Source organism: Notamacropus eugenii, chromosome 1, assembly GCF_028372415.1.
Source record: "Notamacropus eugenii isolate mMacEug1 chromosome 1, mMacEug1.pri_v2, whole genome shotgun sequence".
In the NCBI taxonomy this organism is placed as follows: domain Eukaryota; kingdom Metazoa; phylum Chordata; class Mammalia; order Diprotodontia; family Macropodidae; genus Notamacropus; species Notamacropus eugenii.
In genome coordinates this window covers 309,138,024-309,152,653 of record NC_092872.1, presented here as the reverse complement: position 1 = coordinate 309,152,653, position 14,630 = coordinate 309,138,024, and the positions used below count along the sequence as shown (strand labels likewise).

At 35.5% G+C, this 14,630-nt stretch overlaps 1 protein-coding gene across 1 annotated transcript in view; it reads right to left on the bottom strand.

Moving 5' to 3' along the window:
- The window catches only part of NEMF (nuclear export mediator factor), a 60,603-nt gene that overhangs the window by 22,948 nt on the left and 23,025 nt on the right, over positions 1-14,630 (bottom strand). Inside the window, exons 12-18 of the mRNA XM_072629464.1 lie at positions 12,284-12,361; positions 11,985-12,193; positions 9,002-9,187; positions 8,667-8,730; positions 8,185-8,273; positions 3,303-3,406; positions 2,741-2,803 (exon numbers count right to left, since the gene is read on the bottom strand). Coding sequence (XP_072485565.1) covers positions 2,741-2,803; positions 3,303-3,406; positions 8,185-8,273; positions 8,667-8,730; positions 9,002-9,187; positions 11,985-12,193; positions 12,284-12,361 — 793 coding nt within the window. The remainder of the gene's footprint in view (positions 1-2,740; positions 2,804-3,302; positions 3,407-8,184; positions 8,274-8,666; positions 8,731-9,001; positions 9,188-11,984; positions 12,194-12,283; positions 12,362-14,630) is intronic.

Sequence of the window (14,630 nt, the reverse complement as noted above, 5' to 3'; positions counted from 1 at the left end):
GCTTTCAAAAGCAGAATTAACCAAATGGAAAAGGAGATTCAAAAGCTCACTGAAGAAAATAGATCTTTCAAAACTGGAATGGTACGCATGGACGCTAAGGACTTTATGAGAAAGACAGATATCTCAGAACATACCGCCCAGATTCGAAAAATGGAAGATAATGTGAAATATCTTATTGGAAAAACAACTGACCTGGAAAATAGAATCAGGAGAGACAATGTAAAAATTCTGGGACTACCTGAAAACCATGATCAAAAGAAGAGCCTAGACATCATCTTCCATGAAATTATCAAGGAAAACTGCCCTGAGATTCTAGAACCAGAGGGCAAAATAAATATTCAAGGAATCCGCAGAACACTGCATGAAAGAGATCCAAAAAGAGAAACTCCTAGGAGCATTGTGGCCAAATTACAGAATTCCCAGGTGAAAGAGAAAATATTGCAAGCAGCTAGAAAGAAACAATTCAAGTATTGTGGAAATACAATCAGGATAACACAAGATCTAGCTCCCTCTACATTAAGGGATCGAAGGGAATGGAATAGGATATTCCAGAAGTCAAAGGAACTAGAACTAAAACCAAGAATCACCTACCCAGCAAAACTGAGTATAATACTTCAGGAGAAAAAATGGTCTTTCAATGAAATAGAGGATTTTCAAATTTTCCTGATGAAAAGACCAGAGCTAGAAAGAAAATTTGACTTTCTAACACAAGAATGAAGAGAACCATGAAAAGGTGAACAGCAAAGAGAAGTCATAAGGGACTTACTAAAGTTGAACTGTTTACATTCCTACATGGAAAGACAATATTTGTAACTCTTGAAACATTTCAGTATCTGGGTACTGGGTGGGAGTACACACACACACACACATGCACACACACACACATACATAGAGACAGAGTGCACAGAGTGAATTGAAGAGGATGGGATCATATCTTAAAAAAAAAAAATGAAATCAAGCAGTGAGAGAAATATTGGGAGGAGAAAGGGAGAAGTTATATGAGGCAAATTATCTCTCATAAAAGAGGCAAGCAAAAGACTTATTAGTGGTGGGATAAAGAGGGGAGGCAAGAGAAAAACATGAGGTCTACTCTCATCACATTCCACTAAAGGAAAGAATATAATGCACACTCATTTTGATAGGAAAACCTATCTCATATAGGAGAGTGGGGGACAGGGGTACAAGCAGGGTGGGGGGGAGGATGGAGGGGAGGGCATGGGGAGGAGAATGCAATCCGAGGTCGACACTCATGGGGAGGGAAAGGACCATAAGAAAATAGAAGTAATGGGGGACAGGATAGGATGGAGGGAAATATAGTTAGTCCTATACAACACAACTAGTATGGAAATCATTTGCAAAACTAAACAGATTTGGCCTATATTGAATTGCTTGTCTTCCAAGGGGAAGGGGTGGAGAGGGAGGGAGCTAAAGAAGTTGGAACTCAAAGTGTTAGGACCAAATGTAATGTTCTTACCACTGGGTAACAAGAAATACAGGTTAAGGGGTCAAGAAAGCTATCTGGCCCTACAGGACAAAAGAGAAGATGGAGACATGGACAGGGAGAGAGGATAGAGGAGAGAGCAGATTGGTCACAGGGGCAATTAGAATGCTTGGGTTTGGGGGGGGGGATAAAAGGGGAGAAAATTTGTAACCCAAAATTTTGTGAAAATAAATGTTAAAAGTTAAATTAAAAAAAAAAAAAAGAATCTGAACTGAAAAAAAAAATGCACAGAACAGAAGACAGTTCAGAAGGAATCACAGAGAATAGTACAGTTTTGAAAGTAAAGTGTGGAAGTACATACTTTAATAAAAACAAGTGCTATAAAATGGAGATTCACAGTCTCCTATATAATTCTCCTCTTCTTTTCTACTGTCTATAAGAAAATGCTGTTTTTTTAACATAAGTTAAAAAATTTTTAAATTATAAAAATAAAATAAGTCTATTTAAAATTGACACCTCTAGATAACCAGTCACATAGTAACATGTTCTCATATCACATATGGTAACTTCAACTTAATTATGAAAATTAATCTGGAAAAATAAAATCATCATTAACTTCTCTGCTTTTTCTAAGCCTTAAGCCTTAGAAATATTAATGGGAAAAATTCTAGATTCGTGAAAATAAAATGAAAGAAAACATTAATGAATGAAAGAAAAGCATTTACTAAGTGCATAATATATGGTAAGCACTGAAGATACAAATACAAAAATGATATAATTCCTACCCTTAAGGAGCTTATGTGGGAAAGACAGCACATATAGGGGAGAAGTGGTTAGGGAAGGGAGTTATGGTCTAAAAAGTCACAAAGATAGGGAGTGGAACAACAGGGCAGCCCACTAATACACCTTTTTCAGAGGCAATGGTAGTGATTTGATTTCAGTTCTCAGAGTATTAGATGGAAGGCTGGAAAGAGGGTATGGAGAGAGGAGAAAGTATACATAGTAGGGCCAAAAATGGCTATTGCCAAAATGAGTCTACATGGTCCTAGGGAGAGCAAAGCAGAGTTAGTTGGCTCCACCCAGGCATAGCCTCTGATAGTCCTGTTTGGATGGCAGGGCAGAAAATGACAGGGGTGAAGTTGAGGACACATGATGCTTGGTCCCAGAAAATGCAGAGTTTAGCTTTTCCAAAGCACAGAGGAAATGAAAAACAGAGTAGAATAATATATTCTTTATTATATGAAACTTTTGTAATTCAGAATTAGCACTTATCTTCCTAAAAGAAATCTAAAGTATTACCTGTTGGATTCTTAATTACACAGCTTGTTGCACCATGAAGATCAGCATGAACGTAAATATCTCCTTTAAAAAAAACAAAAAAGAAAAATCTATCACAATGCACATAAGTTCTAAGTATAAAGAGACTGTTCCAAATTTCAGCACTGAAAAACTTAACAAAATCTTGGTTTTTCCTTCAGAAAACTAATTAGAAAAAAATCTCAAAAAGTAGGTCACTGGCAACCAGATTTGAAGATTTTGGTAGACTGAAACTGATTTTGCTAATACAGAAGATTCAAATCTTCCACAAGTCAACGCAATTCCTTGCAAAACAATTTCTTTCTATATGGTCCAGAGATCCCAGCTTTTGTTACCTGGTATCAAAAAAACCCTGAACAAGTCATTCAACCTCTATTGGCCTTAGTTTTTCTCACAACAGGGTTGGAGTAGTTACACTCTAGGGTTTCTTTCACCTCTAAATCCTTTAAGGTGTTTTGTTTTGTTTTTTACCAATCTGATATTCAAAAGAATATAAGATGAAGAAATTCAATATTTTAAAAACTTCAACATGAATTTTACAAACCTGATGTCAAATATCTCTTCACAATCATTTCATTTTGCTGTTGATCTCTTCCACCTATTATGAGATAGTTCTCAGAGCTAATAAACCATAAAAACTTCTCAAACCTGTCAAATCAGGAAAAAAAACATTAGCTAGTACGTTTTTTTCTCTTTCCCTATAAGATCTTTGTACAGCGAGGTAGTACCACAGATAGCATGCTGGGCCTGCAATCAGGAAGACTCATCTCCCTGGGTTCAAACACTGATTGTGTGGCCCTGGGCAAGTTACTTAATCCTGTATGCTTCAGTTTTCTCATCTGTAAAAGGAGCTGGAGAAGGAAATGGCAAAGCGTTCAAGTATCTTTGCCAATATAGGGTCAAGAAGAGTCAGACACAACTGAAAAACAAATCAACAACAACCGATCTTTAAAATTCCCAAGTTACTTGAATCTCCTTTACAAAATAATTTTCATCATGAAGACCCAAAAGTTTAGCCTGGAAACAAAAAAAACTAGTTGACAATCTCAGGTGATCAATTTTATACAGTGCCTAAAATCTACATAACACATCTTTTCAACCTCTCATAAATTGGCAATTTCAAAAGAAAATATAAAAAGAATTATTGTCTCATCCCTTAAAGGTAGGTCCAATCAAAATCAAAGAAGAGGAAAAATGATCATATAGAAAGCAAAAAGCTGCTTCTACAGTTATTTACTGTAATTTGTTAAGTGACTGGTCAGTTCAAAAAAGATTTCATGAGGACCACTAGAAGACCTATAAAATAGAAATATTGATGTTTCATTGAGGAGCTGGATAGGTTATGTCCCAAATCAGAAGAAGAATAATTGATTTTCTTATTCTGGGGCTAATAAAAGCTTGGAAAAATTATGGACATTACTAAATGAGCCTCCAACCCCCAAAAAGGTAATTTAGAAAAATATCAATCCTGATGGAAATATGAATTGGTCCAATCATTTTGAAAAAATGTTTAGAGTTACACCCCTAAAGTCACTAAATAGTGCATATCCTTTGACCCAACGACATCACTAATAAATTAAAGAATAAGGAAAAATACACATGTGTACAAAAATGTTTACAGCAATTCTTTTTGTAGGGACACAGGATTGGAAATTAAGAAGGAAAGGGCGTCCACCAATTGGGGAATGGCTGAACAAATTACGGTATAAGAAAGTAACAGAATACTATTAACTTCTAAGAAATTATTAAAATGACAATTTCAGAAGAGAAAGCTGGAAAAACTGGTATGAACTGGTAAAATGAAGTAAGCACAACGAGGAGAATAATTATGCAATAGTGATAACAGAATAAAGGCAAAGAACTTTGAAAGATTTAACAGCTCTGATCAATGCAACAATTAACCAGATTCCATCAGACTGATGAGGAAGCACGCTACCTACTATAAAGGTAAAGAACTTTCAAGATACAGAATGAAACGTACATTTTTAGACATAGCCACTGTGGGAATTGGTTTTGCTTGACTAATGCATATTTTGCTACAACAGTTTGGTTTTGGTTTTTTTTTTCTATGAGTGGGACGGAGATGGGAGAGAAAATAAAAGGTTTTCATGGAAATAAAAATTTTAAAAAGTATATAGATAACTACTGACCAACACACATATTTATCCATCCTTAAAAATCTTTATGAAACTAATACATACATTTATTGAGGATATTCTTGATAAAGGTGTCAGAATAGCACAGATAGACTTTATCAAAAAATACTCTAGTAGACCACATCTTTGCAAACAACCGACTGAAAGGTGCAAAGAGTGCAAAATCGTACTATGTTTATTTTAGGGTGATTACAAAGAAGCATTTCACCTTGTTCATTTTTTATCGGGTTTATTTTCCTCTTTTCAGTTTTTTAATCAGATTCGCTAAAGATTTACCAATAATGTTACTCATTTCAAAGAATTAGCTTTTAGGGTTTTTTGCTGTTTTTGTAAAATCAGTTTTATAGGCCTTTTGATTTTCAATTATTAACTGTGTAACCACAGTCCATTCACTTAATTTTCCTGAGCCTCAGGTTCCTCATTTGTAAGGTGAGGATAAAAAATAGTAGCTATCTCACATGGTTATTATGAGGATCAAAATGAGACTATATATATAAAATGTTTTGCAAACCTTCAATAAAACACCATGCAAATATTAGCTATCTTTACCTTCTACTCTAATTTTCATAGTTTTCCTCTTTTGTGCTTACGTTTTATCTGTTAATTTCTAACTTTTCAAGTTGTATATTCCATTATTAATTCTTTTTCTACTTTGTTATAATGGATACTTTTGGGATACAATTTTTCTTCTGAAGACTAGCTATATTCCAGAAATTCTGATATGTTGTCTTTTTATTGTTTTTCACAAAGTTATTATTTCCTGAACACTCTCTGTAACTCTGAACAACAATAATTAATGGACACAAAGAATAAAAATTAGTAGTATGATGTGAACTTGAAATTGAGTTGTTTATTGGAGTAACCTGGGAGTCGTTTAGATGAAGGTACAGATGACATGCTTGTCTAATATGTACATGCTGGGAAGAAACAGCTTATACAATGGATGGCAAAGTCCCAACTTAAGAAAGATCTCAGCAATCTAGAAGGGTCAAATCAGATTTCATAAAATAGGCATAAATATTAAGTTCTATATTTGGATAAAATGACTTCATAGAGTAGGGAGGGCAGGGCTAGGAAATAGCTTCTGTGGAAAAGTTTAAAAGTTTCAGTGGAATCAAAATTCAATATGACTCAAAGCAGTAAACAAACAAACAAACAGTAATGCTTCCCAAGGCTCTGGAGAGGTAGCACACAGGACACCCAAAATGAGGGAAGCAGAGAGTTCCTTCCTTGTCAGGATACATTTGAAGTAGCATAAAAGAATCACAGATTTAGAGCTTCAGGGTAGGGGCTCTTTTCTGTGTCTTTGTCTCCTCTTCACAATCTGGTAAAGTCTATGGAGCCCTTCTCAGAATAATGCTTAAGGGCGTAAAACAATACACAGGATTATTTTTAAAAATTACACTAAAATATAATTGTGAATGTATGTAAAAGTAAAAAATCCAAGTTCACGAACTCCAGGTTAAGCACCTCTGATTGAGTGACTATATTGTTCTTCCAGCTCTCAATTTACCTCCTCCTCCAGGTGAGATCTGATGAGGCAGGACTTGAGTACACCTCTTACTTTCTGCATTCTGGATGCTGGGTGTGCCTCTCAATAAAACGTATGGCAACAATGGTTTTGGCTGCCATGACATATTCACCTTTTAGTCCATTGAAAATTCTTAGCCTAAGAAAAAATGTTCTAAATCACTATTGATTAGAGATGCAAATCAAAACAACTCTGAGGCTGGCTAACAAGACAAAACAAGAAAATGACAAATATTGGAGAATATGAAGGAGAATTAGAACACAGATTCATTGCTGGTGGAGCCATGAGTTGACCAAACTATTCTGGAGAGCAATTTGAAACTATGCCCAAAGGGCTTTGACCATTTCCAGGGCTGTATCTCAAAGAGATCATAAAAATGGGAAAAAGACTCATATGTACAAAAATATTTATAGCAGCTATTTTTGTGGTGGCTAAGAACTGGAAATCGAGGGAATACCCATCAACTGGGGAATGGCTGAACAAGTTGTGGTACATGGAATACTATTGTGATATAAGAAATGATGAACAGGCAAACTACAGAGAAACCTGGACAGACTTACATGAACTGATGCTGAGTGAAACGAGCAGAACCAGGAGAACATTATACACAGTAACAGCCAAAGGGTGCGAGGACTGTTTATGATAGACTTAGCCCTTCGCAACAATGCAAGGACTTAAAACATTTCCAAAGGACTCAGGATGCAAAATGTCATCCACATTCAGAGAAAGAACTACAGAGTCAGAATGCAGAATAAAACAGACTATTTTCTCTTTTGTTATGTTTGGTTTTGTTTAATTTTTCTCATTCTTTCTCCCATTTGTTTTAATTCTTCTATGCAACATGACTAATATGAAAGTGTGTTTAATAAGAATGTATGTGTAGAGTCCATATAAGATTGCATGCCGTCTTGGGAAGGGAGGGAGGAAGCAGAAGGAGAAAATTTAAAACTTATGGAAGTGATTGTTGAAAATTGAAAATAAATAAATTTGGGGGAAAAAAAGAGAAAATTTTCAATTATTTTCCACAAGAACTGGTTTCTAGCCCTGCTTCCCTACAATTTGCAGTCCAACTCCACTTGACAGATGAAGAAAGTGAGGACCAAAGGGGTTAAGTGATGTGCCCAGTGCCACACAGGTTGTGTCAGAGGTGAAGTTTAATGCAGATCAAGAACTCAAATCCACTCCTCTTTTAATTATTTGATACTTCAGTTCTAGGTAACATGTTGAAAAACACAGACAAACTGGGGTCTGCCAAGAGAAAGGAATATGAGAGTCCTAAAAATCATGCCATAAAAGGATCAATTACAGAATCTAAGTGTGTTAGAGGCAATGGAACACAGCAACTGTCTTTAATAAGAAAAGGGATTATCACTTCAAAAAATGTGAGAGCTGGTAGGAACCTCAATGGCCACCTGTCCAGAAGAGAATTCTCACTGTAACCCAATAAGTGGTATCAGACTTTTTTTCTGGGCCCCAAGAGGGCAGAAACTAGGAACAATGAGTAGAAGAATCAGATTTCTACTTAATACAAGGCAAAACTTTCTAAAATTTAGAGTAATTCAAAAGTGAAATGGTAAATTAGAATCATTCACAGTGGGAATGAGGATTCTGAGTCCAAAAAATTTTAAAAGAAGGGAAAAACTTTACTGTTTTTTATATCATTTTAATTCCTTCATTTGGTGACAAATAATTCTCCAAATGAGTGGAAAAGCTCAGAAATGCAAAATAAATTCACTCACCAATACACTTTCCTTGCTTTCTGAATTGTGGTAACCATCTGAACTTCTTTGAGGGTTTGCTTTGTTTTCTTTTCTGCTGATTTGAATGCCTATGAATGAAGAAAATCATTTTATAAAGACTCAGTTACAAAAAAGAGCTAATTGTAAAACTGAAGCAATAATTAACTAAATAAACTCATAATCAAAGAATCATAGAACTGTAAAGCTGCAAGAGATGAACTATGGAGACCTACTATCACTACTTTATTTTGTAGAAAAGGAAACTGGGATCTTGAGAAATAAATTAATTTACCCAAAGTAATCCAATTAATACGTCTCAAATCTAGGACCAGAATCCAGGTCTCCTGATTCTCAGTGCTCTTTCAACTATACTGTGTCTACACATATAAAAGTGAATAGAAAAGGCACAGGGAAGAGAAGGGAAGAAGGAATTCAATACGGCCATTGTAGTATCAGGGAGGAGAAAAATTAACAGTCAATACCTTCTCAGCAGCTTCAACTGTTTTTTGTGTTTTCCTGGCAGCATATCTCTTATGGTCATAATACCTGTAAAAACATAAATTTATCTTACAATCCAAATCCCATGACGTGTGTGTGTGTGTGTGTGTGTGTGTGTGTGTGTGTGTGTGTGTGTGTGTGTATAACATGAGCTAAAAATTAAGCAAATAATTATGCCACTACCTTGGCTAAAATGAATGTTCAAATAGGAAATATATTTCCCAAATATCTCTAATATTTCATTATTTAAGAATTCACAAGAAAAGTTTTACATGCTAACAATGTCTTTTAAACTTCTTTTTGCAGTAACTAGTCTTACTTTTTGGCATTGGCATATGCTGACAAACTGAGATCAACGTCAACAAGTAATGGCTTATTTTTCTGAAGTTTCTGAAGCTGTTTGTTCTTTTGCCTTTTTTTTTTCCCTTTTGGTTCTTCTGTTTCTTCTTTCTCAATGTTAGTTTCATCTTCTTCCTCCTCCTCATCTGATATTAGGTATGGGTTTCTATTGAAAATACAGATCATTTCAAAATTGCATTAGTTTTTCAAATTTGAGATAATATCCTATTATTCTTATTCAATTATAAATACCATATTATATTTAGTTTTTAAAACCTTAAAATAACTTCAGAGCTCTATGTAAATGAAAGGTACAATGAATTTTTTACAATATTGTGAATAAGTTTTGTGGCAGGGTCAAATATTATCTTATTTTGCCATCACAAGAACCGAGGGAGTTAAATTCTGTCACTATCTCTATTTTGCAAATGAGGAAACAGACAAATAGAGGTTAAGTGACTTGCCCAGGGTCACACAACTAATAAATGGTTGAGAATGGATTTGGGTTTTCCTGACTCCAGGTTCAGTGGTCTAGCCAATGCAACATCAATAGACCTGCAACTTGTAACTGCAAGTGGTGTTTCTTCCTCACTCTGAGAAAGATGAATGAATCAATATTGCTTGCTATAAAAGACACATATACACAACATTCAAACAGAGGTATGTTAATAAATATGAGTAAAGATCTTATTAGGATCTATATATTGAAAGCTTATTCATCGTTCTCCATGAAGTTTGCGTTTACATTTTGCATGTATAATCCTAAGATAAAATGCCAAAGTACTTGTAGAAGACCTCTGATTCCTCTTTTGGAAGCCATGCTCCTGACACTTGCCAGGTAAGTGCCATGTTCCCTATAAGTGTTAAATGCCTCTTGCTTTTTGCTTCCACCCCTAGAACTAGTTGAGAAGGCTTCCTCTTCTTTTTTCAAGAATAACTTCATAGGCAAGTGTCCACCTCAGCCCAGTGAGCCCTTTGGTTGACCTTGAGTAAATCAAGAAACATTTTGCTCTGATATAAACATCTCCCTCAATGGTTACAAAGCATAAATCTAGAAGAAAATGGGATTTTTCTTATATAAATACAGAAAACTAGGAAGTCATCTTTACATTGCCACACCACTGCCCCAATCACAAAATCATAGGCTTAGAGTACATGACTCCTATTTCAAGTAAACTGTCAAAATTTCCTTTATAAATTTCCTTTGGTGTTATAGTGGCTATGGGAAAATAGGCACACTTCTGCATTGTTGGTGGACCTGTGAACTAGTTTAGCCATTGCAGAAAGCAATTTGTATCTATGTCCGAAAACTTGCTAAACTGTGCATACCTTTTGACTCAGCCATATCACTACTAGTCCCTAGCAGAGAAAGGGGACCTATATGTACAAAAACATTTATAGCAGCTTTTTTCATAGTAGCCCCAAACTGTAAACTACAAGTTGTCCTCCTTTCAGGGAATGACTAATAACAAAAGTTTATGAATGTAATGGGACATGTGGTATCCCAAAAGTTTTAAGCTATTAACCAAAAGTCTTAGCAGAGCTAAGATTTTTGGGGTACCCCTTTTTATACCATAAGAAATATCAAAATAGTTTCAGAAGACCTTTGTGAACTAATGCAGAGTGAAATAAGCAGAACCAGATGAACAAATTATATGAAGACAATATTACATACAAAAATATTTATATAACAGCTCTTTTTGTGGTGGCAAAGAACTGGAAATTGAGGGGATGTCCATCAATTGGGGAATGACTAAACAAGTTGTGCTATATGAATGTAATGGAATACTATTGTGCTATAAGAAATGATAAGCAGATAAACTTCAGAAAAACCTGGGAAGACTTATATGAAATGATACTGAATGAAATGAGCAGAACCAGGAGACCATGGTACACAGTAACAACCATATTGTGTAATGACTGACTGACAGATTTAGCTTCTCTCAGCAATGAAACTCCAAAAGACTCCGGATGGAAAAATGCTATCCAAATCTAGAGAAAGAATATTGGAGTCTGAATGCAGATGAAAGCATATTTCTTGCTCTCCTTTTCCTCTGTTGTTTTGTTTTCTTTCTTCTTTCTCATGGTTTCTCTCTCATTAGTTCTAATTCTTCTTTACATCATGACTAATGTGAAAATAAATTTAACATGAATGCATAAGTAGAGCTTATACCAGACTGTATGCTGTCTTCGGGAGAAGTAAAGTGAAGGGGAGAAAATCTGAAACTCAAAATCTTATGGAAGTGAATGTTGAAAACTAAAAATAATTTAATTTTAAAAAAATATTACAGAGAAAAACTTTCAAAGACTGTAGAGCTCTGATCAACACAATGATAAACCATAAATACAAAGTAATGAAGAAGAAATATACTTACCTACATCCTACCATAAAAGCAATTAACTTAAAGTAAAAAATTAATCATACTTTTTCTGGACATGGTCAATACAGGAATTAGTTTTGCTGGACTTACTTGATATGAGGTTGGGTTTTTTTAATTATTCAATGGGGGTGAGGGCACACTTGGAGAGAGAAATAACAAATGCTTGAAAAAAAATGAATTTCCAGAAAAAAATCTAAAATATATGGAAGTGATTGTAGAATACTAAAAACAAATAAAATAATGTAATAAAAAAAGAATAAAAAAAAGAAAAATGCATTTCCTTTTGACAGTGAGTACTGTGCATTAGTTTCCTTTTCCCCTCAAATTATCAAATGAAGGAACCGCTATGATTCAGAGAAACTGATCAAGATTCCTACTCATTTTTAAATTCCTCAAGTCCAGACAGTTCTTCTAAATGTTGCAGTAAGTGGCCTTAATTTAGTTTTTCAAATCAGAAAGAAAAGCAGATAAAGAAATGAATACACCAGGATAAAAAGTAGGAAAAAAGTTATTCTGGGTCAAAGGTGAACAAAAACAGGTAAAGTTGCAATTTTTCTCATTACTATATTTGATAATACTTACTTTAGCAGCATTGTGACATGATTGGTTTGCAGCTTCAATTCTCTGATTGCATTTGCAACAATATCTCCCTGAGCTTGGGCTTCTTTTACAATTAACCCAATTTCTGTCCAGTCTATCTGGTTGGCTAAAGCACTCCGAACCACTTGGATGGCTCTATCAACTATGGGTAGATTCATTTCTATGAGTTCTCCTTTGATTTTATCAATTTCCTTAAGAAACAAAAAAAATAATTACTGCAATGCCAACTAAATATACCTTTTGAAAAGGAGTATTTAAGAGTGAAATATAAAACTTAATACCTGGGCTTGGTGAAGGGCTTCTAATCTGTGCTCATGATCCTTACGGACATTATCCAATTTCTTCAATGCTTGTTTCTCCTTTCATCAGCAAAACAGATTAAAGAATATTAGAAATACAAATCTGAGTAGATATCAAATTGAATTTCAATTAAGAGGAAAATACATGTCAAAAATAAATAGGTAGAAGAGCATGGTACAGTGTTGGCTGCACCTGCACAGATGGGACCTGAGCAGGCGTTGGGGGGGGGACTGAATCTCTCAAACCTGTGGTGGTTTCTGGACTTCAAGACCCCAAAATGCTGAGGACAAATTGGAAGATCAGTGGAAAAAACCTGTGGGACCTATGTGAGAGAGTAGTGGTGGGGCTCAGGCCCCAGCTTCAAGGCGGGGGAGGGCGTGGAGGAACCCATGGAGGAGGAGCCCATGGCAGCCACCACAGCAGCAGCAGCAGCAGGGCAGTGGCAGTGACTGTTTCTGGAGCTCTAGGCCCACTGATTGTGAGCACATCAAGTGGCTGACAGTACACCTCCCAACCCCACTAGAAGCAGAGAACTACCTTAACAAAGAGCTCAAAAGTCAAGGAAACAGCTGGGAAAATGAGCAAAAACTGGAAAAATAATCTAACTATAGAATCTTACTTTGGTGACAAGGAAGATCAAAGTATACAAACAGACAACAACAAAGTCTAAGTTTCCACACCCAAAGACTCCAAGAAAAATATGAATTGGTCTCAGGCCATGGAAGAGCTCAAAAAGGACTTTGAAAATCAAGTGAGAGAAGTAGAGGAAAAATTTGGGAAGAGAAATGACAGTGATACAAGAAAATCATGAAAAACAGTCAACTGCTTGCTAAAGGAGACCCCAAAAAATGCTGCAGTGAATAACACTTTAAAAAATACACTAACCCAAATGACAAAAGAGATCCAAAAAGTCAATGAGGAGAAGAATGCCCTAAAAAGCAGAATTGGCCACATAGAAAAGGAGATCCAAAATTCACTGAAGAAAATAATTCCTTAAAGATTAGAATGGAGCAGATGGAAGCTAACTACTTTATGAAAAAAAAAACCAAAACAAGAAATTATAAAACAAAGCCAAAGGAGTGAAAAAGTAGCAGACAATGTGAAATATCTCATTGGAAAAACAACTGACCTGGAAAATAGGTCCAGGAGAGACAATTTAAAAATTAGGGGCTACCTGAAAGCCATAATCAAAAAAAGAGCCTAGACATCATCTTTCATGAAATTATCAAGGAAAACTGTCCTGATGTTGTAGAACCAGTAAAATAGATATTGAAAGAATCCACTGATCACCTCCTGAAAGAGATCCCAAAAGGAAAACTCCTAGGAATATTGTAGCCAAATTTCAGAGCTCCCAGGTCAAGGAGAAATTACTGCCAGCAGCCAGAAAGAAATCATTTGAGTATTGTGGAAATGTAATCAGGGCAAGATCTAGCAGCTTCTACATTAAGGGATCAGAGGGATTGAAATATGATATTCCAGAGCTCAAAGGAGCTAGGATTAAAACCACGAATCACCTACCCAGCAAAACTGAGTATAATACTTCAGGGGAAAAAAAAGGTTATTCAATGAAATAGAGGACTTTCAAACGTTCTTGTTGAAATGACCAGAGCTGAATAGAAAATTTAGCTTTCAAACACAAGAATCAAGAGAAGCATGAGAAGGTAAACAGGAAAGAGAAATCATAAAAGACTTACTAAAGTTGACCTGTTTCCATTCCTACATGAAAAGATCATATTTGTAACTCTTGAGACTTTTCTCAGCATCAGAGTAGTTGGAAGGATTACATATATATAGACAGAGGACACAGGAATGAGTTGAATAGGTAGGGGTGATAGCTAAAAAAATAAGATTAAGGGGTGAGAGAGGAAAACATTGGGAGATCAAAGGGAAAAATAGAGTGGGGCAAATTATCTCACATAAAAGAGGTAAGAAAAAGCTTTTTCAATGGAGGAGAGGAGGGGGGAGGTGAGAGGGAAAGAGTGAATGTTACACTCATCACATTTGGCTTAAGGAGGGAATAACATGCACACTCAGTTTGGTATGAAAATCTAGAAGGGAGAGCAAATGGAAGGAGGGGATAATTAGAAGTAAACATTTTTGAGGAGGGAAAAGGTCAAAAGAAAGACTAGAATAAATGGGGGGGGTAGGATAGGATGGAGGGAAATACAGTCTTTCACAATATCACTGCAATGGAAGTGTTTTGCATAACTACATATGTATAACCTATACTGAATTGCTTCCCTTATCAGTGGGGATGAGAGGGGAGGGAGGGAGAGAAGTTGGAACTCAAAGCTTTAAAAATGAATGTTAAAAAAATTGTTTTTACAG